This window comes from Anser anser (genome assembly GCF_964211835.1).
Source record: "Anser anser genome assembly, chromosome: 2".
NCBI classification, from domain to species: Eukaryota; Metazoa; Chordata; class Aves; order Anseriformes; family Anatidae; genus Anser; species Anser anser.
Genome location: NC_139721.1, coordinates 69445162 through 69472726, shown reverse-complemented (window position 1 = coordinate 69472726; position 27565 = coordinate 69445162). Strand labels below are relative to the sequence as shown.

The following is a 27565-nucleotide window of genomic DNA, read 5'->3' as shown; positions in this document are numbered from 1 at the left end:
CACATCCTAATTAACAGAAAGTCTAGTGTGTGCAGCTGATCCACTGATTATGCTAAACTATTTAGCAAACTCTAATCAAAACAAAACTACTGTCACCATATTAAAACTTTTTTTTTTTTAATTTTATCAGACTGAAGTAAATTTTCAGTTCTTGACTGTTGTTAAGCATACCATAACTACTAAGTTTTAAGGTGATTAGGTGGATGACAACAGAAACCTTTTCCCTCCTCTTTCCTCCAGGAAGCCTCCCATGTCTGAATTGCTGTTTGTCTACTCCAGGGGGCAAATCCACGATCAGGGACTGAAGAATACAGTATTGACACTGTATTTCTAGAATCCGCATTTAAACCAGGCCTGCACATATAGGCACAGCTTCACCTACTGTTTATAATGAAAATGAAAAGTAATGCCCTTTCTTTCTTCTTGATCAGAACTTCTCTTCAGTTCAAATTTGTCTGCATTTCCAAGATGATAACCAGAGGTTGATGAGCAATCGGGAAGAAGTACAGCAGCTCTTTTACTTATTTATTTTAAACTGCTTTTAGTTAAGTAATTGGCCTAATCCTACTGGCATTGCTTCCCAAATTCTCAGAAATACAATTCATCCATGATCTTACAATGCATAGAATAAGCATAACCAATAGAACTTAAAAATATGAAAGCGTTAGTGTGACAAGCATTGGAAGCCCACAATTCCAGCCACCCATGACAAAGCCAGGTGAATTTTAGTTAGAATCGGCACAAAAAAGGACAACAGCATCATGCAGAATATCAAATGTCTTTCTTATAAAGGCCTGAAGAGCTTGGGTTGCTTTAATACACATAGCACAGACACAGAAGGAATATGACTGTCAACTAAAAATGGGGGGAAAGATAGAGACATGTATTGTGTCAACACTGATCTTTTGCTTAGACAACAACAACATAAATATAAACTGACCTTGTATACATTTAAGCTGGAGAGTGGGAAGTTCTGGTGCACATTAGGACAAAAACCCCTACCTTCTTCAAGGAAAAAAGACTTAATGGAATTAGGAAGGATCCTGTATCATACAGTTCTGTGATACACAGACACTAAACTTGACGAGACAGAAAATATATGCACTATTGTGCCTAGAGATTTTTCTTACTTCCAAAACAAAAGCTTTTAGTGAAAACCTTTGTATACTGTAAGCTTTCCCCCTCTCTAACACATTAATCTTTCCCACCGTCTTTCAGAACCCCACTTAACTTGTTCATAGCTGTATTCTGGAAAGAGTTTTCTTTTTCAGAAAAATTCTTCCTCAATGAACCCCGTAGAACTTACTTATTTCCCACAGCCAGTTAATGCTTTTGTTGACCTTTTGGCATCCATTTACCCATTAGATCTGGGCTAAAGCACTTTATTTTCCTCTCAGAATTCAGAGGTATAAACTGCAAGCATCTGCCCAGGTGCTGATGCTCTGACAAATGTACTTATAGGATACAGCCCTTTACTTACTGAGAAGTCTGAGGTAACAGCTTTTTTTTTTTTTTCTAAAGCAGAGAATAATTCAACAAAATAGTTACAGAAAGTACATTCTCACACACTAGCAAAACTATTACAAACAAAATATTTTATCAAGTTAAGTCAAAACTTAGAATTCCAAATGGAGTAGTGTTCTTAAATTTTATGGAGCTTTCCAACTCTGCAATTTGCAATGCAGATGCGGGTACATTTTGAAAGGAAGGGGAGAAGGGAGAGGATCACAGAAGCCTTATTCTATGGATCTTCCCATATTGCTTATTCCACATATTTCTTCTCTTCCAGAGCAAAGCCTCCCTTCTGTACCATGCCACTGTGTTCAACACCTATTCATCCATATCGTATAAACAAATGTGTTTGAACTCGCTCAGGTCCTACCTTCCAGAAGAAGGTGGGTTGCTTTTTAAGATTAAGTTTGCGCGATAAAGTAGTAACATTTCATTCTTCATATTCAAGCTCAGAGAGTTTAATTTCAAAATCTTTGTAATCGGGTAAGGTGACTGAACTGTAGGAAGTTTGCCTCACTCAAATAAGGAATCCTCTAAAGCTAACTCAGCTTTTTAAAAGTGACTTCTGTCAAGCTTTGCGTGTAATTATCGAACGAAGTTTAAACACGTACGTCAGTGTGAATAGTGACAGAAGACATGACCTAAATTACGCAGTAAGACAGATGTACTTTTATACATGACAGACATGCCCATTAGTGACAGACATTTATTTTAGAGTTAAGGCATCTCAGCACACAGTTAACACAATAATATGAATTTTCAGGTTGCTTAGGAAAATATGTAGAAATACCTTACTGTCAAGCTTCAGCATGACCCTTCCAAGCCCTCTGATGGGTCGTGGAGCAAGAGCTTCCTGACGTTCCTTCACAAAGTTTTCAACAAGTTGCCACCAACTTTTGCAACGGTTTGCCATGAAGTTCAAAACTCCAAAATGAACCACGAGTTTTTTCAGTGCCCAAACTGCAACGACAAGAAAGAAAATCAAGTGTTAGTGATTCCAGAGGAGCACCGCAAGACTATGTATCTATTCCAGTCTGAAAGACCTATGAAAATGAAAGAAAAAGATTAAGTTTTAATTTGCATTAGAAACCACTTCCAGAATTTTGAAGTGGTTTTACTACTAATCTCCTCATTCATTTTACACACATGCCTATCAACGTGGAATTTAAATTACACAAGCACAAAAGTGCCCGAGCACTGCACACTTAGGCATACAAGGCTTCGGCAAGACCTGGGATAAGCAGGTACCATTCCACAAGTCCGGTACAGTGCATTTAGCACACGTTCACATATGTACCACAGATACCACATTCAGAACTTAATGGGATGCTATATGTAACAGAAATTGTTCAGCCTCATTTCTTAAGTATTAGGCTTTCTACTGTTAAATCCGCATTTTCCGTTTAAGGACTGACAGCAGGTCGTGAAGTTAACACGTAAATCTTAAACTGAAATACAATTACTGATTCATTATTGCTTTTTAACATCTAAAGCATTGTCCTGAGATCAGCTTTACATCTTGGCTTCAAAATGACAACCGAAAAATCCATACTGTACCTCAAAACCAGACACAAGAAATATGAACCTTTTTTTTTTTTTATTTGCTACCACAAATAGGTTTTCTCCAACTTTCCTAACCTGTGTTCTTGACAACACTGGAGAAGCCTAGCATTAATTACAGAAACAAAAGATCACATTGGTTTATCTCCAGTGAGATACAGCCCACAGAATTCTGCATAAGGCTTATCAGTCTAATTCTGTATCGTTGTTCTCCCTCACCTAACTGAGTATATATATACAAAAATTGTGAAGCATCACAATACGGAATGCGAAAGCAAAGAAAGCATGCTACATACAAAACCTTCCTTGGAACCTAATAGGCCCTTAATAGCCACGATATATCTGTCATAATTCTTATTATTCAACAGAATGTTACACCACTCTAAATAACTATCTTTTCATCGCTAAAAAAAGCAGGCAATCTTCCAAATACACTAGCAAAAGTAACATCACAACAGTGAAGTTTGTTAACTCATATTATAGACAAACGTTTGTATTACAACCAATTTTACCAGAGTATCGATGAAAGCATACCAGTCACAAAAACATCATTACATGATCCTTTATGCAGATATGCCTTAATTAAAATATTTGGCAGTGAGATATGGAGGTCTCACAACCCAGTCCTGCCATGAACTATGGATGCAAAAACCTCTAGACAAAAATATGCTAAGTCCCCGAACACTGAAAACTGTTTATAAAGGAAAACAAAGTAAAGCCATTAGCAAGGGAATCCCATTTAGGTCATTTCTCCTACGTTTACTTTTTTTTTTTTTTTTTTTTACACCAGAAAGTAACTAACAGTGAATGTCACACGTAGATCAAAAATTATACTCAATGTTAAAAATTTTACTTAAACAGTCAAATGATTTTCTAGTGAAAATTTTTACCAGCAGCACTCCTTTGATTATATCACATTTACTGCAACATTTGATACTGAACTCCCCACCGCTAGATTCAAACATACTTTTATATAAGATTTTTTCTTTCCTCCAAACTAAACATACTACTTACTGCCACACTTCACCACCACAATAATCTCTCTGCCCTCCAAAATTGTCATCACGCTTCTATTTGGAGGTATCCAAAATGGCATACATAACCCCAAAGGTTAACTTTTAATTTCCAGAGTGCATTCATCAAGGTGCCACAAAAGCCTATTATCTGTAAGCCATTTGTGTAGTACTTCATATGAAGAGCTCGCTCAACAATTCAGAAGTTTGGTTTACTTTCCTCTGGCACCACCATGTGGCAAATAATAGGATTTATTCTCTTAAAGAAATAAGCTTTCTAATAAATATCACCTGGTAAACAAAATGCAGAAAACAGTGCGAGTGCCAACACCTAACTTTTAAGTTGAAGCTCTGTATGATATAAAGCAACTGATGGTAAATACACAAACGGCTCCTCAGCGAAACAGAGCAAGCTGGCATTTTACAAGCAATCAGCATATTTGAAATGACATTCTAACCTTCTGCTATTAAATATAAATGCAGAAATATCTTCTAGAATAACTGATGGTACTCATTGCAAATGTGATGTGAAAAGGTCCTAGAGTCCATCACACAGCTGTAACTGTATGAGGATGAAATGAGTCAAGAGAAAAAGCAAAAGGGGTTTTGTTATTAGAAAAACATGAGCAAAAGAACAGAAATACTGCATAGTAAGACATTTCAAACACCTCCAGGGAGCAGAAAGTGAACCAAAGACAAAAACTAAATTAAAAAAAAAAAGGCATGAGGCAGAATAAGCAAGAAAGTAAATGAAAGATCTTAAGACTAATACCAGGATCCCCAGGTTCTCATCATTGAATCAATGCTAGAAGTGTTCCACAGACTGGTTTAACATTTAGCTTTTGAATTCAAAATTTACTTTTTTACCGTTTTATGTAGTATTTTCTATACCTTAAACAATTTTAAAGGAGCATCTCATTCTATTGAAGTACAAATTACTTCAAGGGAAAATGGTAATGGTACCAAGATACTACTAATAATCTAAACACTATTTCATGTACATCCTGTCTACCAACAGGAGGAACCTGGGCAAAATTAACCCTTTCTACTTAAAGGTGTTTTGTTGTTGTGGTGGTGGTGGTTGTTTTTGAAACATACTAGATGCATTCTCCTCGAAGTCTCAGAAATTCTTTATAGTCTCCTTAAACTTGGAAAGTCACAAGAAAACTTGCTTTATATGCCTTCTTATTTTCCACCGGTAAGTATTTTTAGTACCATCTCTCTTTTAACAGCCCAGGTTATCCTCATTTGCCTTCTCACATTTGATATATGTAATCCAACAGTCTAAATTTGTCTCTGTTCATCACCATACTGCCTTCTCATAATATTTTTGATGATCTAGTTATATTCATCAGTTATACACCAAGAAAAAACACCTGCTAGTATATTCAATGTTGCTGCTAGGACAACAGGTAACAAATATTCTCAAAATTAATTTGTATTTTGGCTTGCTTTCAGGTTAGAGGATTGTTCAGGTAGAGGATTTAAACTTAAGGACTGGCAGCAGCAGCGTTCATCCACTTCAGTTACAGATGTATGCTCTGGTCTAGATTTGCCTGGCTTAAACTTAAAACCAACCACTCATTGACACCTGCCCAACAGCCAAACTATTGTGTCCATTTTTCTTTCCCACACGAGCAGATATTTCTAAACAGTGGTTATATCACTCCAAGACTTTGTGTCTTCAATAAATTAGGCCACTTAAGCTCCACTCCTAGCTAGTTTACAACTGATTTTCTAACCCCTTCATCATTTTTATGACATATGACCACTCTATCATCACCATTTGCCATGTTGCCCAGACACCAAGACTGGGGAGTTTCTTCTGCAGCAACTGCAATGGAATGAAACAAAGATCAAAACTCTTTTTAGCCTGCGTTCAACTATTTAAATGCCCAACATCACCCTTTAGCTCCAGCTACAGTGTCACAGTCAAACGCACAGCTGCTTCTTTCACCATGCCTCTCATAGCCCCTGTGATCTGTAAGCATATACAGCCCACGCCAGAGCACAGGGAAAGAGTAAGAAGCTGCATGGGTACTTCAGCTGCTTCCTGAGGACAACCCACAGCACTTAGGAAGAGAATAATTAGCTACACTTAAATGTTAGATATATATATATATATATATATATATATATATAAAATGCTGAAAACTAGAGTTTAAAGAAAATACCTTAGAGAAAGATGGAAGAAACTGGGGAACTGTGTTTATGGAGGATGAAGAGAGAAAAGACTTTCACATTCATGGTAGCTCATGCTGATTTCCAGAGTTCTTCCCTACCCACCCTCCAAAAAAAAGGTATTGCAAAAAAGTGGCATTCAGCATTAAAATAATTTCTTCAGATAGCTATCATAAATATTCCATTCTTTCTTGATATGGAAGAGAACAGATACATGTAGATGTGAAGTGGCAAAGCTAATTAACCTCTAAGCTAGAATCAGAATCAAATTTATCTTGTGACTTGTCCACAGAACCTAGCAACCCTTTTTCAATGGAAATTAAAACAGATGCATGAGCTATATTTCAATATTGAGTAACAGCTAAAACATTCTCTATTTATAAATACAAAAACATGAAAGACAAGACATTAAGAACAAGAAAAACGAAGTACTCCAAACCCAAAGTATTTTTACAATATAAGGTGCATCACTAAATTATTCCAGGTAACATACATACTAACGACAGTCAACAGACAAAGCAATTCTACAGCGACAGAGTTATCGTCTACATGGTAACAGACAGCACACATGAATCCTACCTGAAGCTACAATTCAGCAAGAACGTTGTCACATACTTGAACTCTGAACACTTCAAAATGAAGAGTCTTGAAAAAGCTTTAAATTTAAAGAAATCATATAAGCCTACAGGCCTTTCCTTCTCCTTTGCTTTACCCAAAGCCTAAGGCTACCCAAAATCATCTTTTAAAAAAGACTTCTAGTAATTGATTACTACCTGCAAAAGGCACTGGCAATAGCTGAACAATCCAGAAATTTAGCCAGATCTGGACAATGACAATGGCCCACACAAGCGTAACGAAGTAAACATCACTGGTTTTCTTCTTTTTAAGAAAAGATCCAATCTCAGGTCTTTGTCTGCTCCCAGAAGAGGATGAAGAGGAGAAAGATGAAGACGCTTGTGGAGGCTGATCACCTTCTGTCACACCTAAAACAAACAAAAGCAAACAAAGTGGAAATTATCACATTAATGGTTACTACAGAACAGAATATACTTCCAAGAGCCAACATATTCTGCTTTTTTTTTTCCTTTGTAATTTCAGTAGAAGACAGGGACAGCTTGACACTGATCTGAATTTTGGAGAGCTAGAAAAGGGCCATGTAAGCTCTCCCACAACACGCTGCACCATGCCAGGCAGTGCGGGGAGCCGAGTAGAGATGCTATAGCCCCTAACAGGCCTCCTGTCACTGCACGTAAATTACAAACTGAATGTACTTTAGCAAATAACCACAAAAACCTGAAAACCACAAAATATATTTCACTATCAGCAGGAAAGCAGAAATCTATGTCTTAAAATTAATTTAAATTTCTCTTCAAGTACTCAAAAAGAAACCTTAGATTTGCTCAAAGATCATTTAAACAAAACACAGTATACATTGAAGAGGATACTTATATCTTACAAACTTCTTACTACACTTCATTTTCTGAACACAACAAATATAGCGCTCACTGTGATCCTAAATTGCTTGTGTAACCTACTTTAGTAACAAAAGCAATTACAGATTAGTAGATAACAAATGCTGTCATTCATTTGTAAATTAGTAAAGATTAAATTCAATCCAAAAAAACGCGTGCTGATGGGTTAAAATCAAAGGCACTTAAGAATAAACAGGCAATAGTCATTTCAGGCAAAAAATATTATGTCCAATTTAAAGTTCTTGTACAGAGAACATGCCAATTTTGTATTTTTTTTTTATATTTTACTTTTTAGTTGATAAGTCTGCCTAACATCAGGCTACTGTGGATGATTCCAAACCCGTATTCAGTCACTGCATGTACAACCTCTATTAACACCATTATTAAATTTTACTCAGGCCGCATGCTCAGCTGTGTGAGGAGAAATGCAGAAACTTTCCATGCACCACCACTTGAAAAACATTTACGGCCATTGTGGAAGAATGGGAACACAGGAACACCTGAAAAGCTACCGTGTGCTGAAGAATAAGAGGTAATTTGTATGCTGGTACACGCTGCTGCAGGTAAGCAACGAACACTGGACCTGTGTCACGTCAACACCAACCACTTTCCTCTCATGAAGAGAAACTGTTGTCAAAACTGTGTTAAAATACACTTACATGCATATCAAAAAAATCACGGTTCACACGTGCAATTTTAGCTGCAATGTGTCACTAAAGCTACTCCTAGACTAAAGCGTGACAGCTAGAGCGTACAAAAGACGGATTTGTCATACGTGTACAGTAGTGGCAAGTGACAAATTCTGCAGCCTCACACACTGGATGAGCACTCTTCTTTTGTTGTAGAAAGCTGCACTGGTGTTCTACAAGTAAGGGGAACTATTTTTAGAGCTTATAAGCACTTCCCAAACACACTAATGCAATAACGCAGATTTACTGATCCACAGTTGGACACTGAGGCAACGACTGAAACATCAGGTGGTTGCTGGTAACGTTTTTGGTGGAAATTCTGAATACTTCCAGAGGAATTACAGGAGGCAACCTGAAAGAAAGAACTCTGCAAGCAGCCAAATACAGCCGATGCTTCAGGGGGAGTGCTTCTTGGCAAGTCAGCTGATGGAATGAAGGCCAGCCCTATCATACTTGAACTACACTTTGGACAAAAAGACAGATGTTAATTTTTCATAATGGGATAGGAAGTTACCTGTAAACAGAAGCTTTCCTAAAAAGATGGGGAAAGTGTTTTTGACTTAAGAAATAAAGGGGTCAAACATTCCGCTGTACTTCACATTCTATCCTTGAAGAAGCAAAAAAGCACACAAAGAAAGAGATGAACGAATCCGGCTTACAGTACACTTGAGAAACACAAGCTTGAAAGTTGAAGGTCCATAGCTGAGAATACTCCCCATCTATTCAACACCTTTCTTATTACATTTTTCCTCAAAATGTAATATATGTCAGAAGTAATATGACAAAATGCAGAAATTCAAACGTTTATCAAAGGGAAGGAAATGCTAAAAGACAAAATTCAAAACAAATGGATTTAATATGATGAAGCCTATGCCTCAAGATTAAAATTATCACTTTGTGCCCCAAAAGCAGTTAGTAACACAACCTTTATGAAAGAAAAATATATATATATTACTTCCTTTGGTAATGAAAACATTTATCAGCATATTTTTGCAATGAAGAAAATCTTAACTAAATAACAAAAACAATAACGTTAAGAGTAGTACCAATTAAACTGACTCACTCTCTTACAGCTTCCCTATTAACATAATCAGACTACACAGAATGCAAAACACAGATGGAATAAGCTGGCAGGAAAAAGAGAAGGAAGAAAAAAGACTATAAAAATCCTAGGGGATCCCAAGACATGACATCTTTTTCAGAATTTAGTTCCACAGTACTTTAAGCTGAACTATATTGACGCTGCCTGTGACCCAGTCTTCTTCCCGTGCCAAACACACAGACTCCTTAGCATCAGAAATGCCATTTGGGTGAATGTATTGTAAGCCAGTTCACAGATTTGATCCAGTCCAAAAAACAAACACCACAAATGAAAAAAGCCACATTTTGCTGACAAGATGAGCTCTGCAAATCAAGGTGTGAGTGCCTCATTAACACAACTGGAGAAGGACTATCAGAACCTCGACTTAGAGTAACTTTAGGTTCTATAAAATTTCACTAACTGTAGTCCATCGTGGCTTTGGAGATAAAACTTGAAAAACACCTTTTTATCCTCTCACTAATGACAATATGACAGTCCTTCCCAAATAGCTAATATAACAGCCAATCAAGAATTCTACCAAAATCAGAATACACAATACAGGGAAGGGGGAGGGAAGGTATGGAAACATTTAAGGATTTTGGTTTCTATCATATTTGAAGCCAGCAAGACAACAGTGTCTTGCCTACAAGGCAGCTAACAAAATACTGCAGTAGTGCCTGCTTCTGAAGTTAGATACTTGGGTGCACTTGCTACACACTATGGAAATTTTTGGGACCTTCATAAGTTAGATCACCTTCCTTCTACCATTAAACTTCCCACTCCCAACACTAAAAAGCAGTATTCAACTACAAAATCAGGAAAACAAATAGTGTTCAGAAAAAAAAAAAATGTAAAATCAATACACCTTATTTTCCTTCCTGTTTTCTTCATGAAACTGAAGCACAAGAACAGTACAAACATGAAACATTGACTGTTTTGTGATTGAATTAATACGGTATATGCCTATCTCCTCCTACTTCCAGTTAACCAACCTTGACAATTACTGACATATATTTAGAGTAGATATAAGGAAGATCCCATGAAGTCTGATAGATTGATGGTGCAAAAACTTCCAATATCTTAAACTTCTCATAAAATAGCTGTATATTACACTGCAAGTTCCCAAGCAGAACAACGGAACATCCAGAAATCATGACAGAAGACAAACAACAGAATTACAAATTCCTAACCCTGCAGGTAAAAACTTTTCGCTGTACAAGAACGATGTTTCATCACCATTCATGTAGAAAATCCAAACCAAAAATGACCAAAGCAAACACTCATAACAGAATACAATGCTGCTCCCCAAGAGACTGTTGAAAAAGTATTTTAACAATTGCTGAAGACAGCAAACTCTGTATTTGTTCTTTTCCTGTTGTGAAAGAAAACAAAAACAGAACTCGCAAGATAAAAAAAAGAAAAAAAGGTCATCAGAAAGAAAATAAGTCAAAAAACCACTCAATATAGGAGATACATTTGTAAAAAATCTGTAGTTTTCTTTCAGCCAAGAAAGGTTACATCTTGAAATCAGAAAAGAAATTGTCTTTAAGAGTAAGACTACAACTGGTAAGTTTAAAAAAAAAAGCACTTATACAGCACATTTGTGGGAGATTGTCACTTGACCAGATGTCCAAAACGCAGCCAAAAAAAAAAATAACAAACAACTAATTTCCAAGATAACATACAGCAATATAAGAAAATTTTCACCATGACACTCCATTCTCAAATTTCAGGACATACGTATTCTGTATTTATTTTCACGATAGTCTTGTAAAACATAGAGACAAAGATAAGAAAACAATAAGTTGTCTAAAGCTGCCTGTTTTGTATTTTAAAAAGAAGCACTTTTCAAATACAGTTTACACTGACGTATTTGTAATTTGGAAGTGTGTTTATGTTTCACCGTAAGATTTCTGAAGAGATTGTTCTACATCAATTGTTTTACACCTGATAGCTAAAGTAACTTTTTAGTTTCATGCAAACTAGCCTTTAGGCAGAAGTTTTTAACACTACATGCTCAGAGCATTCTCTTTTGCACGCTCACTATGTTTCCTCCTCTTTGTAGTTCACACATTTCAAACAATATAAAGAACATCCTGTCTTGAAGAAGACTGCTCGGACATGGTCAATTTCAAGTTTAAGTTTTGGAAGTTCATGTTCTGTCAAGTTGAATGACCTGTTTTGTTTGTCTACTCATAGGAAATTGATGAAACCTTTCAACTGCCAGACATCCCTATAATAGCTTATATTTTAGTATCCCACTCCATCAAAGGCCTACCCAAAAAAATGATAGTAAGGCTTAAGACCAGAGACGGACATGTAAACGCCCTCTTTGTAGTTCTTTCAAGCCTTTTCTTACAGATTTCTAGTTCTGTTATTGCAAGCGAACATATCATAACTCAAAGCTACATTCTCAAGTAAACTCAAAGGAAGACTTTGAGCATTAGTTTAAAAGGAGAGCAAGGCTTTTTGTCACTGTGATGTACAGAAAAGTCATTCTGTAACCACTTCTGAAACCCAGTTATATCTTTTAACTCACAACAAGTCAAAGAGAAGGGGAGGAAAATAAATAAAATAAATAATAAAGATCAGGGGAAAAATGCCCTCATTCTGAAAAAAAAAAAAAAAGTCTGCTAGTCAGGTCTTCTAAATATACAGACAGCCACATACTACAATTCAGAAGACAGCTCTTAGATAATTATAATTGTCTTAACATTCTTAAAAACAGATAAACGACTTTCATAAAGTATAAATGTGCTATTTTGGAAGGGATGAAGAGGAGAGGGACTATTTTGAAATTTGTTCTTAATTCCCTCTAATTTCATGCCTTTAGAGAAAATTCAAATATTTTCTTACAGAGTATTCAGTCACCTGAGGGTTGTGAGGAACGTTCATTACTGGACTCGTCTTCTGTCATTGAAATTGCCATGGCAATTGTTGAAGCAGCAATGGAAATCATCTGACCAGGAAGCTCTGCCCCTGTAAAATATATATGTGTATGTAAATAAAAATAGGCTCAGGTCTTAAAATGTTGTATTTGTCGCTTGATATCCACTGAAGCTGCAGAAATAACAAGTATCAGAAATAACAAGAGGAGAAAAATATTTTTCTCAAAGTCTAAACACAAACCGTATTTTTAAGAAACTGATATATCCAATAATTTGTGGTTAATGTAAGAAGCTTGCTGGACGGAGCTGTCTCACTACTAAACACATACTGCTCATTTATTTCAAAATCAGCCTTCAATTCCAAATTTCCTGGGCTTTACGCTTGAAGCTACATATAGGATTCTCTAAAACTATTGAAATATATTCTAAACTTCGTAGTTATGGGGGACTTGGTTTGAAAACGTGAGTAACTACTTTGCTATGGAAAACAGTCGATTGCAAAGATTTTCTGTGAAGAATCAAATATTCATTTCAACATGCATAAACCACTTTGAAGCAAATGTACTAAAATCTTACGGTTAATTCTGGCAATTTATATGATATTGAATTTACAGTAATACAGTCCAGATTCTCCCTCTTGACTTCACATATCTTTTGCCACCAATAACAGAAGAAATAGTGACTCATTTCTTACCAGAAGACTCCTTTCCATTCTGCTGTTCATGCAACATGCCTACAGTCATCAGAACAACTATAACCAGGAACACAGGAATTCTCCAGCAACCTGCCACAGAAGCTGAAACAGACAGTATTTTTATGAAATAAAAAATAATAATAATAAAAAAAAAGATGGCATACACCATTAATGAACCCTGTAATTAGCAAAACTAAGAAAAGTACCCCAACTACAAGAACAATATAGGGCAAAACTGAAAAGTTTCGCCAAAAGGCAAGCAGGTTTTCTGCATTCACAGGAACAAAGAATAAAAATAGGTGAGCAAGTATCAGAATTAATAAATCAAGTTGTTACCATTTCTAATGTCAGTGACTTTAAACTATGCTGATATACCTTAGAAAATAATTTTAAAACAATATACAGCATTACGTTAAGATATACACAAAGTAAAAACACTTTAGAAATCAGAGGCAAAACAAATCCCCCCCCCCCCCCAAATCTGTATTTATTGTTAGATCTCTAGGGTGGCATCAAGCAGTGTCTTTCTTGGGTTTTGACTTTTCAGCTAGTACTTCCAGAAAACCCAAGACTGTCAAAACATAAGGAAAGGCAAAGCCACTATGTGCAGCTTCAAACCTCAAGAAAGCATCGCCATGCATTCAGAACATCCCTTGAAACCTGCTGCTAAAGCAAAGTTAATCATGAAATATGCTCTGAAACCTTCCATCGTGACACCCTTTTATTATTTGCCTAACACTGCCAACATAAGCTCTCATATAGATAATATAATCTGACATTGTTATATAATAGTAGTATTAAATTTGCATATTTAATCTTATATTTAATACTAACAGATTACTATAGTCTTGTATTTGCACTCATGTACTATACAGATCACACAGTAAATTTATTTGATATTGTTGGTATCAACATGCTTGTTGACTGCTGAATGACACACTTCAAATAAAGGGAAACCACAGCAAGTGCACACTGGTCAGCAGGAACGGAAGACAGAAGTTGCTCAGCTCCTTGATGCTCTTCCCATTCCTTACTCCAAGGCTCTCTGCTGGCTACGTGCAGCCAGAGTTACTGAGCAGAGAGGAAAACCTGCATCTTGATTGAGGCTCTATCGAGGGATTTAGAGAAAAAGCAAGAATAGCTTTGATTTCAAGACAACAGAATCTCTATAGACACATTAGAAAAATAACTTGTTACTCACCTAGGTGAAAGAGCAGCATGATCCAGACAGGAACGGAGACCGCTTTTAAGTAGCGTTCGGTGCTTATATTCCACTTGAATGAAACCATCAACAGGTAACCAAGCACCAAGGTCCATATCTTTAAGAGAAAGATACACACAGATAAACATTCATACTTGCAATACATACATATTTGTGTGCATGTGTGCACACACACATACCCCTAGCTGATACAGCGAGAGCGCTGATGTCAGGTTTTAGTTCCCAAATGCAGGTTTCTTAAAGGAGTGTCGACTACAGGAGTTTTAGCTCCATGTGAGGGAAATGTAAAGTTTGTGCAAAGCACAAGGAGACGAGGCCAGACGAGCTTTTGGTCTGCCTTCAGTATGGTTCAAGCATGAGGGGGAACACATGCTTTGTGTGAGTGAAACCCCAAAGGAAGATTCTGCAGCTGAGACCAAGCGACTGCTCTGAACTTCCACTGGAAGGTCAGAGTCTAAACGAAAGGGGGCCACCAGAAGCATCAGAGGGGCCTCAGGGGAGACAGGGCCAGCAGAGCACCACTTATTCTAGCAGGGCACAGCTTACCAGCTCCTGTGTGCCCCCTCAAACAGATAATGGACTTTATACCAAAGATGGTCTTTAAGAAGCTCAACAAAAACTGCTGCTCCTCAGCAGTGTTGGTTTACGGAATAGCCCTGCCTTTAAAATGACTCGTGACATGTAATTTTATCAAAGATCATTTAACTGAAGTCAAAAAAACCTTTCTGTGGTAGCAGATGAGATGTGGTCATTTGCTTCTGCTGCTTGTAACTGCTTTCTACAAGCCTGCTCACCAGATAAATGACAACCGAGAATTCTAAGTAAGACTAGAGATGAAGGATTTAAGCTTGAAAATGGTGAAAAGAAGAAAGCGGAAACTGTAAGAGACAGCGGGAGATAGAAAGCTGCTACTCGGCAAAAGATGTGCAATAAAAGAGGTATGAAAATCTTAGAAAAAAAAGCGTTCATTCTTATAAAATACTTTAAATATCATATATAATCATATATATGTGGTATTTCTGATATTTCCAAGTGGTCTGGAGGAAATCTGAACTGCACCAAGCTCAGCAGCCAAGCACTGATGGAGCCAGTTAACTTCAGCAGGAACTCTCAGGCACTTAAGGCAATTCAAAAATCACTTAAGAAATGCAAGCAAACATATACCCTTTTCATACCAATCTTTCACATCAAAGCTGGTCAGTGCAACTTTTCACTGTCACCTAACTGTAGTCACACGTCAACAAAACAGTGTAATACTTATGGCCAAATACAGACTCCAGGCTAAAGCCTAAAACTAATAAAACTCAGACATTAAGACTAAATTTAAAAAAAAAAAATTTCAATTCTGACCTCAAGTGCATCACAGCACGCCTTTCACAGCACAGGTTCGTAACATATTCACTCACAAGGTGTACCACAGTGCAGCTTCAGGGAGAACTCAGCATGAAGATGCTGCCCTACTCCTCCCTACTATCAGCCACACAGCATCTGTGTATCAGGCATATTCCAGCATCAAGACAATTTTTCTCTTTGGCTTTAATGATAAATTGCAAAAAACTGACACTCTAAGTTCTATAAATTAGATCTTCTGATTAAAATATACCAAGAGTAGGAGAGTAACAAGGCATATGCCTCTGTTTCACAGCCAGCAAAGCAAAACACGTTCCACTGCTTTTAGCCATGCATGTAGCTGAACAAAAAGCTAGCACGAGGATTTAGGTATTCAATAATTATTATTTGTGTTCTAAGTTACAGTAACGCATAAATTCTCAGTTTTAAAAACTTAGCAAATGATCCAAGTAATAGGATTTATTTATATTGATTAGTGTAAAAGAGCTTATTTTAGAAAAAAAATTAGTCACCTTATTTCAGAAATCAAACAATAACAATCCTCAAGTCCTGTAAAGAAAACTATGCAGTCAACTGACCTATTCAAGAGGTTTAATTTCTACACCATGGAGTAAGCAACTCACTATCGGTTCACGTTATGGGCAAGCACTATCAAAATTCAGCAGCACCTCCCCACGCTGCAAGAAACAAACACACTGCGTGGGACCTAGGGTAGCTCACTCCCAACAACTCACAGCTGAAAGCAACTGACAACAACTGACAAAGCAAATTCACCTCACTGGATGGTGGATTTTATCCCTTACTAACTTGGCAATAGCCTTTTTTCTGTTTAACCCTTTAAATGCATGTTATATAGCCCTTCCCACTGTTTTTTTCTGAATGGTGTCCAAAGGTTTTGGCCTCATAGGAGTGAAAATGTTAACAGCCTCTTCGTTATTACACAACCATCTCAACAACAGACAAAGAAATGAAGAATAAAAGATACTGCCTGCTTTCATTAACATTAAGCTTTTTCAATTTAAGCTTAATCATTGCACTAAACCTAGAATTAGTAAAAAATCCATGCTAAATCACAATGCGTATAAATTTGCTTTGTGTGTATACAGCTAACCAGGTGACTAACGCACACACTTCAGGTATTGCAGAATCCATCCGCTACCATAATTTCTTATTTATCAAGCTGAAGTCAGTCGCAGGTGCCTAACTTTCCCCATTTACTCTGAGATTTTAAATGCCTATTCGATCTCCGTTATACTTACAGGTATGCACAACTCTCATATATCAGAATTGTAGGATGGTTTAATCCAATACGCTTTCCTTCTTCTTTTCCTCACTTATCCTCACTGTCTGAACAGACAGCAAAGACCTCACTCCTCGTATCTCCTTTGCATTTTGTAGCACCTCTTGCAAATTTAAAACAATATACTTTTGCCTTTAGACATATTAAAAACAAATAAAAAAAGCAAGCTGTATACTTCCCTGAATAATAAGACTGCATTACAACTTCTCAGGGTTCACCATCCATTTTTGCATTACAGTGGTAAATTTAAAAGACCAGGTCTAGAGATGTCTACACAAGTCTGAGGGGCTTCAGTTCTCTTCCAACAGCCAACTGGAGGCAAAATTACACCACAAAAAAGCTGCAGCTTTTATGTTAAGATCAAGCATCTGCTTCAGTGTTTTGATTTCCCTTTTAAATTTTACTGCTGGAACGTCTAAGATTTATCAGCATGGCTGTTTCAACGTTACTGGAAGTCTGCTTTCAGTTGTAGTTAAAGCTGGGAGAATGTGAAAATCTGAGAAATGCTTTGGCATCATTTTTCAGTGAGAATGAGCTCTCTTGTCTCTTCCTCCTCAGCTCTCGACAACGGTTATGTTGATGAGTAAAACTTTTTATTTGCATAGCTCCCTCTTCCCGTCAGCAAGTTACTCTCTCTGGGAGAGGCTTCAGAGCTGATCTCATTTAGCAGCTCGCTGCTGCTGAACACAGAGGCAGCTCCCTTCTCCCACTGCTACGGATGCAGCCTCACCCCTTCTGCACTCCAGCTTCCACGTCCACCCAAGCAGCTCTAGTTCCCTCAGCTGAAAGAAAACTACTCGGGGAAAAAAAAAAAAAAAAAAAAAAAAGTTTATAATCTAATTCAGCTACAGCTGAGCATATCTCAGTTAATAAACTTCTTACCTACTTCATGGAAACCATCCCATCATAAACACAACAGTGAAGACCGAGGAGAATGAGGAACAGTCACTTCTGATATATGCCCTGCCAACCTCCCAAACATTTCCAGGTTTTAACAAATCAAGATCAAATGGCATGTTTCAACTCTTCCTTCTTCTAGTTTTCTACCCTCTGCCTTTGCCATCTCTAAGTGTTGTGTGTTTTTTTGTTTCCCCCCCCCCTCCTTTTTGAATGGAGTTATTTAAAGCAGCTTGAGGAAACTCTGGATCCAATTCAATTCAAATGTTTTCCTATTTCCAGTTTGCTTCAGGGCTATGACAAAACAAGAAATCCTCACCACCTCCCTCCCTGTAACATTTAAAAATGAAATTTTCATTTAGAGGTACAGATTTTCATCAGTTTTTCTTAAAGTAGTAAATACTTCAAACATTCACTAGCAGCCTTAATCTCCGACAGCTGCCATACAAAATCCATCGACTATGCACAGCACCTTCTGGTTCCCTCCCTGTTCCTTCATCAACCAGCTTTAACCAACAGAAAAGGATAAGCAGAGGAAAGGGTCGTTTATCCTTCCCTGTTCAGCTTTCTATTGCAGACACCCATTTCCTCCAATAATATTTCCATTAGAAAAAAAAAACTTTGGCATGCGATTATCACTTACTTTTGAAAATCAAATTATGGACCATCAGAACAAGAGGACATTTCCAAGCAAGCTGCCTAACGCACACACCTATCTAGGCACCATACAAATAAATCCCTACAAAAAAGGGACTTCATCATTTTAGTATTCTGCAGTCAGCAGCAGTCACACACACACCCAGAAGTCTTCTCAGCCACTCCACGTGTGTTTTGCAAACTTTTAAAATGGTGCTACACTGAGGGAAGCCGGTTGAAGAAGAGATCTGGTGACAGCAGCTCATTATTTCTACCTCCTCCTCCTCGCTGGCAAAGGAATGAACCCATGGCAAAAGCTGAGCAGAACAGCGTGGACTTGAAAACTGAAGACACTCTAGGCTTTAAATGCATAGCTAAAAGCCAAATTGTGTTTGCCACTACAAATATCACAGCGTCTTCTTTGTGTGTCCATCTGAAAATGTTTTTCTAAACAACAAAAAAAGATATTAAGAAGGCAAGTGAGGAATTACGGAAATGTTATTTTTATTCCAGTTTTCAGAAGCAAAATTAACTTCATGTGGTTATACTGTATATCGCACAGGACACAAGAGGAAAGATGCCACAACATGCAAAGTTCGGCAGAGTGAAGAAAGCATAACTGCCCTTCATTTTACATGGAGCTAATTTTTGTCAAAGAGCTACAAAACCAAACAAACCTAGGTACACAGATAATGCTATTGCCCACCTCGGAGCAAACTCAACCACTTCTTCCCTTCACTAGAGAAGCCTGCATTTACCTACGCAGATAAATGACAAGTGTACACCTGCCTGAGCGTGTTATTCCTTCTCCTAAACCCCTGGGAACACAAATATGGACCAGTTCCATTCCTCCCAGAACCCCAAACTGTGAAATATATCCACTTTGATATCTTTAACACCCAAGGGCTACTAGACCAGCTTAAGCAGCAGCCTGGTGTTCTGCAAGATTCCAGCTTTCTTGAAGAGACAAAATCATGAACTTATCATTGAAATCTTGGTGCGTTCCAGAACTGAGCTGCAAAACCAATACTGTCACACACAGGTTGAAAGTATTTTCAATGCCTTCTGCTACATTTCCTAGGCTGTGAATGTAAGGAAATCCATTACAGTAAGATATCCAGAAAACTGCAGCTCTCAATGCTAAAATGCCCCTGCATTTCGTTTTTTTCTGACTTAATACAAAGGTTACTTTGGGGAATCTCCGTTAATAAAAAGCTACTTGGAAATCAAACTTTTCAAGATTCACTTGTGAGAAGAGTGCATCAAATCCTCTCTGTGCAGACAGAGTAGTGCTCCTTCGACATGCTTCATGTTGCCACTTTCACAAGAGATGGCTCCTCGACCTAATAGACTTCTTCATCTTCTTGTTTTATTTCACAGTGTGTAGGCAAAATCTTGCTGGACAGTGCCACACCAATCATTCCTTCCAGAGGTGGTAGAAAAATAAATATCATTGTGTCCAAATAATATATGTGTGTGTATATATATATATATAATATATATATGAAAAAAGCAAAAAATAACTAACTTTATGTAGCTTTTATCATTAGGCTCAAGACTAGTGTCAGCTTGGTGCCTGGGGCTGCACCTCAGGCATATAAATTAAAAACAAACAAAAAAAAACACAACTCATCACCCTTTTCAAAAGGCACCTCAAGGCAGGCTCTCCCAAAGCTGAGGGGTGTGTGGAAGGGAAAAAGCAAAGGTGGGAAAAAAAAACTTCAAACATCCTCTTTTTTTCCTGCCCCTCCCCATCCTGTTTTCAATAGGACATATGTGGTCTCTACAAAATCGATCTCTTTTGTGAAAACAAAACCAAAACTGTGGTTTTGGTAACGTGTGTTTACAGCCAATGCCTGGCTGATTTATAAACCATGAAACCAAATATTGAAAATACTCTTATAAACAGCAGAAAGAATACGTAAGGTGTTTTTTTTTTTTACAGTGGTTGTATTTTTTGTGGGTGGTAATGGTTTGCGGGCTTTTTTTCTGTTTTGGTTTGGTTTTTATATGCTAGGAAAGTTTTAGAAATCTTCAGGCCTGCTCTAAGAATAAATTTCTTCCTTTCCCCCCTCATTCTGAAACACTGCAAAGAGAAATTACATACAATTGTAAATCAGAACGGCATTTTCCTCATTTATAGTTATACAACATGACAGCCAAACTTAACCCTTTCCTATGTTAGAAGAGAAACTGCCCAGGAGGTGAACTTCACAAAATGTAGACGCTTTTATCCTTTGTAAGTGGCACTAAGGAAGCCAAGCACCTTGGATGCCCGTGACCCAAAGTGTTTGCCAAGAAGCACGTTTGAGAATTTCAATCTGCAAGGGATGCTTTGGGGACTGCTGACATCTAGTGCCTACATAAGTGAAGTTTTCCCTGATGGATGTCTTTGATAATTTCCCTGAAAAGGAGCAGAGAGTCAACAGGCTAAGACAGACAACACCGTCTGAGGCAATTCCAATGTGCTGGTCACAGCACACAATTATTTCTGAATTTGCTCAGCACTGCAGCGAGCAAAGGACTGACTGGGTCTTCTAACTGCTTCTAAGCCACTAGCACAAAATGAGTCATACCTGTTACAGTGAGAAGTATAGCTCTGCTAACGGAGACCTACAGTTCCACACCTGAACAAAAAAAATTATAATATTACAGACACATAAAAGTACAGAGCTCTGAACCTGACCAACTACTTGTGACAAACCACAGAAGAAAGACCAGCCATGGGACAAGGGTTTTGACAGCCCTGTGACCAACTTCACTCTGGAGAATTCTGCCAATTAAGATCGCATCAGATTTCATTTACTGAGGAGATGAACTTCAGAGTCAATGTGAAACGGCTGTATAATTAATTTTATCTGCTGGGATCTACAAACGAACCATTTTCTATATAAATATGAGCATGTGACCCCTACTGAAGAAAAATAAATACAACCACTAGCTGGCATTTCCTGCATAGTACTGTAAATGTAAAATGTTAGGCTAAACTACTCTGAACTGCTGGCACAAAGCAAAGGAATTTCCCCTACCTTAAGTATAGTGCTGGATAGAAGATACTTCCTACAGAACTATGATGGACAAGGCAGTCCGAGGTTAGTCTTCAGAAGGTGTGAGCACTGTGAGGGTAACCATGATGAAACTGTTATAGCATATAAACATATAAGGGCATTTTTATAGCCTGCTTTGGGACAGCCTCCCCTCTGATTGAAGGAAAAAAGATGCAGAAAAACTTCCTTCTTCCCTATTATACCTAACTGAAGTTCATGCAGAATGCATGTCCTCTACATAAAGTTTCTGCAAACAACCTGGAGGGAAGGCTGGAATCAGGGTAAGGAGCTCAACTGGAATTTACTGCCAGCTCCTATCTTTAAGGCCAGCAGTCTACTACATTTCTTGAGCAACCTCCTTCAAAGAAGATACAGGAACTGTAAAGCATGAAGGGAAAGGAGATGGTAGGAACACAATTCTTGCAGACCAGCCTAAGATCCTGGGCTTGTTCTTCAAATGTAATGTTTTGTAATTAATTATTCAACGGGCTTATCCTGGTGCTATCTAGGACTCCTAACTCAAATTGCAGAAGTGACTTAGAAACCACAGCCAGGAATGTAGCCATTTCTAAATCTTCGCTTATCAACGCCGTGAATGGCTTTCCCAGATTTGTGGACAACAGCACTAGAGAGCTCTGTAGCACGCTGGTGCCAAGATGCAGTTGTCTCCGTCATTACCCCACGTTAGTCGTGTATTTGGGGAACGCTCTGTTCTGGAACTAAAGAGAAATTCTCTCTTCCTGTCATGGCTTAGCAGATACCATAAAAATACCTTTTGATAGGAAACTCCTAACTGGTACCCAAAAAAATGTAATTGTTTTCAGCCGAAGTCTAATGACAGGCACCCTCTCGCTTACCTACTACATCAGAGGGAATCAGATAGGGAAAAGAGGACTGTGCACATTCTTCCTTTGCACAAGCAGCGGGGCCTTCCAGGTGGTGCAAAGCTCCCAGTAAGAATACAGGCACTTTACACCTTTGCAAGACAGAACTGTGGCTGGCTGGAGCACAGACATCTGTAGTTCACAGGATAAAAACTGCCATAAACTACCATGTGCTGCTACTCAGATGCTGCTCTCACGGCCAAAGTGCTCCACGCAGCAACAGGCATTTGCTTGTCTCCTTTACACTTTTAATAAGTGCTTCATTTATTATATTCCTGGCAAGAAAGTATTCCTTACTGCATAAGGGAAAAAATTACTTATTTTATGTTAATTAAGTTGTTCTGAATTCAAGTATTTCAAAACACAGAGATCTGGATTGGCTTAGTTGGCTGCTAAAAGAAACAGTGCAAAAAACAAAAATGAGATTACCATTACTTTTGCTTATCACAGAGTACCTACAAACAAAAACAGTTCTAATTTTCATGCAGGATACCACAGAGAAGGAGCCATGGAGAATTCGGGTCCCAGGAAAGAACAGAACAATGGAGCAAACTGACATGCAATATGCAAAATTCCTGTGTGGCTAACAAGCAGAAGGTAGACATGCAAACTTGGTCCTGCAAAGTAACACGGAAATTAAACAGCTTTTCAATGCTTAACTGCAGTTAAAGCAGATGCTACAAACTGACCCAGCTCAAGGCTCCTCAGCAGCACAGATAAAATTAAGTTATCCTGCTGCAGTTCTGAAATAATACAAATCAAGTAATAGCAAAATTCATGAAACTGGAATCGAAAACACTGTAAAACGTACAGATGATGCCAGGCTGAGCTGAGGTTATTTACAAAGTGAAGACCTTAGTTTCTTTCTCATATAGTGTCCCAGAAAGAGATTTTGGCAGCTCGCTTGGCTGGTTACTGGTTTGCCTACGGAAGCCCATGGTTAGTTATTTTGATCTAAACTCAAATTTTCACAAGGAACTTACGTCTGAAGAGTTCTAGGAACTTTTTTTCCCCTGTTAAAATCTTACAGCACTTCAATGAACACAGGTGTCACACCAGAAACACCAATATGAAGCTGAAGTATCAGATGCTGCTAAACAAACCTGTACTGAGCACCGAGCCGTCAGACTGTGTGCGGACTGACACAGCCGTCAGCACTACAACCAGAGTCATGAGGCTAAATCCGTGCAACTTCCTTTGGTAGTTTTCCATTTACCAGCTGTAAGTATAGCTTAATTAACTGAGTTTAAATAAAGGACTGGACTTAGCCAAGTCACATAGTCTAGTAATACTGGCTCTGTTAAACACGCATGCCAATCCAAAGGAAAGTCTTAAACTCATCCAGTAAACTGCATGGCAACTAACCAAACCTTCCAATCAGTATTAACAAGCCATGCTCATGTTCTCCCACCACTTAACTGAAGGTAAAGGGGAAGAAGCTCATATCTTTGTCTCTTAACAAAATGAGAATGAGAGAGACTGCCTGTCTTGTCTACTCAGTCTTAATTATACACCTGAGGACAAAACAGACCAAAAAACACATCTCCCCTGACATCTCCCAGCACATGACAACACTTCAGAGTACAACTACTTTTTTTGTTTTTTCTGGTATACACCTCCAAAGTTGTGCTTGAGATTTCAGCATACATTAGCCACACCAAAGGAATAAAACTAGGATTCAAACACACACAAATTCAAAACCAGAAGCCCGGTAAGTTTGCTCTTTGATTTTCCTGGCAGTTTCTCCCTCTTGCCCACATACGTGAATCAGTTTTAACCAGTTCTTTAGTTTTACCTCCACGTGTAAGTGGAGATAAATGTGTGTCTCCACTCCACTTTCCACTCAAGGTTTCTGTTGCTGTTATGACTTTTTTGGGGTGTTGTTTGCTTTTTAAAGTAGAACAGTCTAGCTTTAAAAGCCTGCTTAAAAAAGCCTTTGACACCAAGGAAGCTGAGCATGTCAACAGCACATCGGTACAAAAAAAAGTACAACTTTATTGATCTACTCTGCTTTCACATAGCCACTTAATTCAGATATGTAGGTTTTGGGGTTGTTTTTTTTTGTATTTTCAATTCAACATTTCTAACTAACAAAGTGAGGATGAGTTCCGCCAGAGTTTTAGTCTACGTACTGAGGAAAACTTAAGACAAAGCAATCTCTCCCAATCCCCCTTATCACCACACACAACACTTGTAAGTTAGACGCACAGCTTTACTTGGCGCTCCAACTAAGTCTGCACTGCTTGGTACTTGAAGGAAATAAGTAAATTGGTGAAGAAGTAGACAAGCCTCCAGATGCCCTTCCCCAGCCCCTCACAGCCGCCTCACACCGGCTGCTTGCCCAAAACCTCACCTGGCTTACCCCAATTTAGGGGCACCTCACAACCGCAGCATGGCTACGGTAAGGGCACGACATACAGGCGGTGGACACCTGCTTCTGCGGCCGGGCTGTACCTCAGTCGGGGGCTTTTTTAAACACTTCTGCATGCGGCTTTGGCAGGAAAATCGAGGCTCGCCCTACACAACCCCCTCCTCCCCGGAGCCACCCGCCGGGGCTCAGGGGACGGCTCCCTCCTCCCTGGGTGCCAAACACACACAGAACAAACCCAACATGCAGCCAAGGGGCTCGTTACAACTCCACACACACACAAAAAAAACACGAAACAAGCCCAACCCGCAGCCAACGGGCTCGTCACGACGCCCCACGCCCGCGTCCACAGGGCGGCGGTGCCAGCCCGCCCGCCGGGGCGCAACAAGTGAGATGGCGCCGGGCCGCGCCCCGGACCCCCAACACCCCCCCCCAAAAGCCCCCCAAAACCCACCCCCAGCTCCCCGAGCCCTCCTCACCCACTGGCTGCTGAAGTAGTCCAGCCCCTGGCAGATGAGGCGGGCGGCCTGGGCCAGCAGCAGCTGCACGCCCAGCGAGCTGCCGAGGCAGTAGAGCCCGTAGAGCAGCGGCCCCCCGGCGCCCAGCAGCAGCAGCAGCCGCCGGCGCCGCAGCACCTGCTGGCCCAGCGCCTCCACGCCGTAGTTGGCGAAGCAGGCGGGCAGCAGCAGGGCGGCCAGCAGCACCGGCGTGCCGGAGCGCTGCAGGCGGCCGAGCCAGCGGCGGCCCAGCGCCGTCAGCGAGCTCTTGAAGGGGTGCAGGAAGGTGCCGCAGAGCACGGCCCAGAGCAGCGGCCGCAGGAAGGCCTCCAGGATGAAGTACACCAGCACGGCGGCGCCGCAGCACAGCCCGGCGAACAGCAGCGCCCCGGTGTTGTAGAAGGCCTGCTTGATCGGCTTCTCCAGCCGCGGCAGCGACACCCCCGAGCCCCCCGACGGGGTGCCCAGCGGCAGCCGCGGCACGGCCGCCGGCGCGCCCCCAGCCCCGCAGCCCCCCGGCGGCTCCCCGCGGTCGGCCATGGCGCCCCGCAGCCCCCCGGGCGCGGCCGCGGCTGCCAGGGGGCGACGCCGCCGCCGGAGGCTCGGGCGAGGGCGCGGGGAGGCGGCCGGGGCCGGAGTGCCGCCCTGCGGGGAGGGAGGGTGCCGGGAAATGTAGTTTTTTCCTCAGGAGGAGGCCGCTCCGTCCCCTATTTCCCTTTTTTGTTAGCGCCGGCCGCGGCCCGGGCACGCCAGCCCCGTGGTTATGGTGCCATGGGTCGGGGCCAGCCCGGCACCTCAGCGCTCCGAGGTCTTTTCCCGTCCTCACCCCATCCCACAGCCCTCTCCCGGCTCCGCTAAACGCCCTCCCGACGCTACTTCGGGAGCTGAAAACGTTTGGAAATCTGCGGTGTCACCGCCAAGGTGGAGAGCAGGACGGGTTGGACCAGCCGGAGAGCTGTGGCCTGTCGGAACCTGCCCTGGCATCGAGTTGTTTACTGAGAGAGCAGCGGCGCTGCTGCTGGGAATTAGGCCGACTGAAGGAAAAGTAGCTCTGTCTGGAGCTTTAGACCTGACATCCGTGATGTTAACATTGCATCAAAGTTTTTTTGCAAGTAATCTAAGGAGGAGCAGATTTCCTACATCTGGCATACAGCTGACACGTGTCCGTCTGTGAGGGTGACAGCTTGTGTTTTACAGGCAATATAAAAACCTCTATAAATATTTGCTGTGAATAAGTTTGGTGAGGGCTGAGATCCACAACATTTGAAGCAGCTCAGTGCTGGCATTGTGCTGTTCCAAGAGTTTTCCTTTCACACCCCCAGGCAACCTTCGCCAGGTACTAAAGCTATCGGCGATGCCACCATAAAGCCTCCATAGTGATTTTTCCCTTTCTTCTGAATGGGAAAGGCAGCGTAACATCCATCTCTACAACATATTGCAGAGGTGCATGCCTCTGAACATACAAAAAGCGCATAGAGGTTGGAATTTGATTAAAAAAATTAAGGTTTACATACAATTTTAACATTATGTAACATCACGGTAGATCTGTGTCCACCAGGACTTCAGAGTTTCTTGTACGCTGTAGATATCCACAGGCTGAAATTACTCTGAGCACAATTGTTTTCAACTTATAAAGTAGGAAACTGTAGTGCAGTTTTTAAAGGCAGAGCAGTGAAGACTGCAGACGAGTGCTGAGACCTATCTGTCCCATCCGCCCGGGAAGGAAAGATGCAGGTTTTTCCCACACTTGCTGTAACTGCGTTGTGTCCTGCAGCCGTAGGTGAGGCAGAACCCTGCCAGTTTCTGAGAGCTTTTGGCTCGCAGTCCTTACTCTTCCATGCTGCAAAGGCTTTGCTGCCAGTTACACGCCCATTCCTGCTTGTAGAGGTCCCTCTCGGCTCATGCAGCTCCGTTTTCCTTTGCCAAACAAACCCTGTGCCAGTTCAAAGGACTTTAATTTCATGCAAAGGGAGGCATTTAGAGACCTACAGGTACCTTGTTTGATCTCGATGAGGATGATGCATTACAAGCAGCTGTCCATAGGAGAGAGAAGCTTTTACTGCACCTTAAAATGATCCTGTCACTCACTGCTCTTTGATCAAATACAACTACCTTCTGGCAGGGCGCTGAAATAGGTAACAAGCACACATCACTACCCCAGTCTTTTCTCTTCGGTTCCTGCAGATAGGAGGAAGCATGCCAAAAAGAGACTCTAATGGCTCATTATAATACATCTATTGCATTAAAGTTCAATTAGCAAGTGTCAACTGAGAT

General features: G+C 40.1%; 1 protein-coding gene across 3 annotated transcripts in view; it reads right to left on the bottom strand.

Moving 5' to 3' along the window:
* The window catches only part of TMEM245 (transmembrane protein 245), a 91028-nt gene extending 64800 nt beyond the window's left edge, over window positions 1–26228 (bottom strand). Inside the window, exons 1-6 of one of the 3 annotated variants that reach the window (XM_083822351.1) lie at window positions 25274–26228; window positions 14292–14409; window positions 13091–13192; window positions 12380–12487; window positions 7040–7249; window positions 2303–2472 (exon numbers count right to left, since the gene is read on the bottom strand). In XM_083822351.1, the coding sequence (XP_083678477.1) occupies window positions 2303–2472; window positions 7040–7249; window positions 12380–12487; window positions 13091–13192; window positions 14292–14409; window positions 25274–25831 (1266 nt within the window). In that variant the 5' untranslated portion in view covers window positions 25832–26228. The remainder of the gene's footprint in view (window positions 1–2302; window positions 2473–7039; window positions 7250–12379; window positions 12488–13090; window positions 13193–14291; window positions 14410–25273) is intronic. The other 2 variants (XM_083822349.1, XM_083822350.1) reach the window with 2 other exon arrangements.
* Window positions 26229–27565: the final 1337 nt, after the last annotated feature.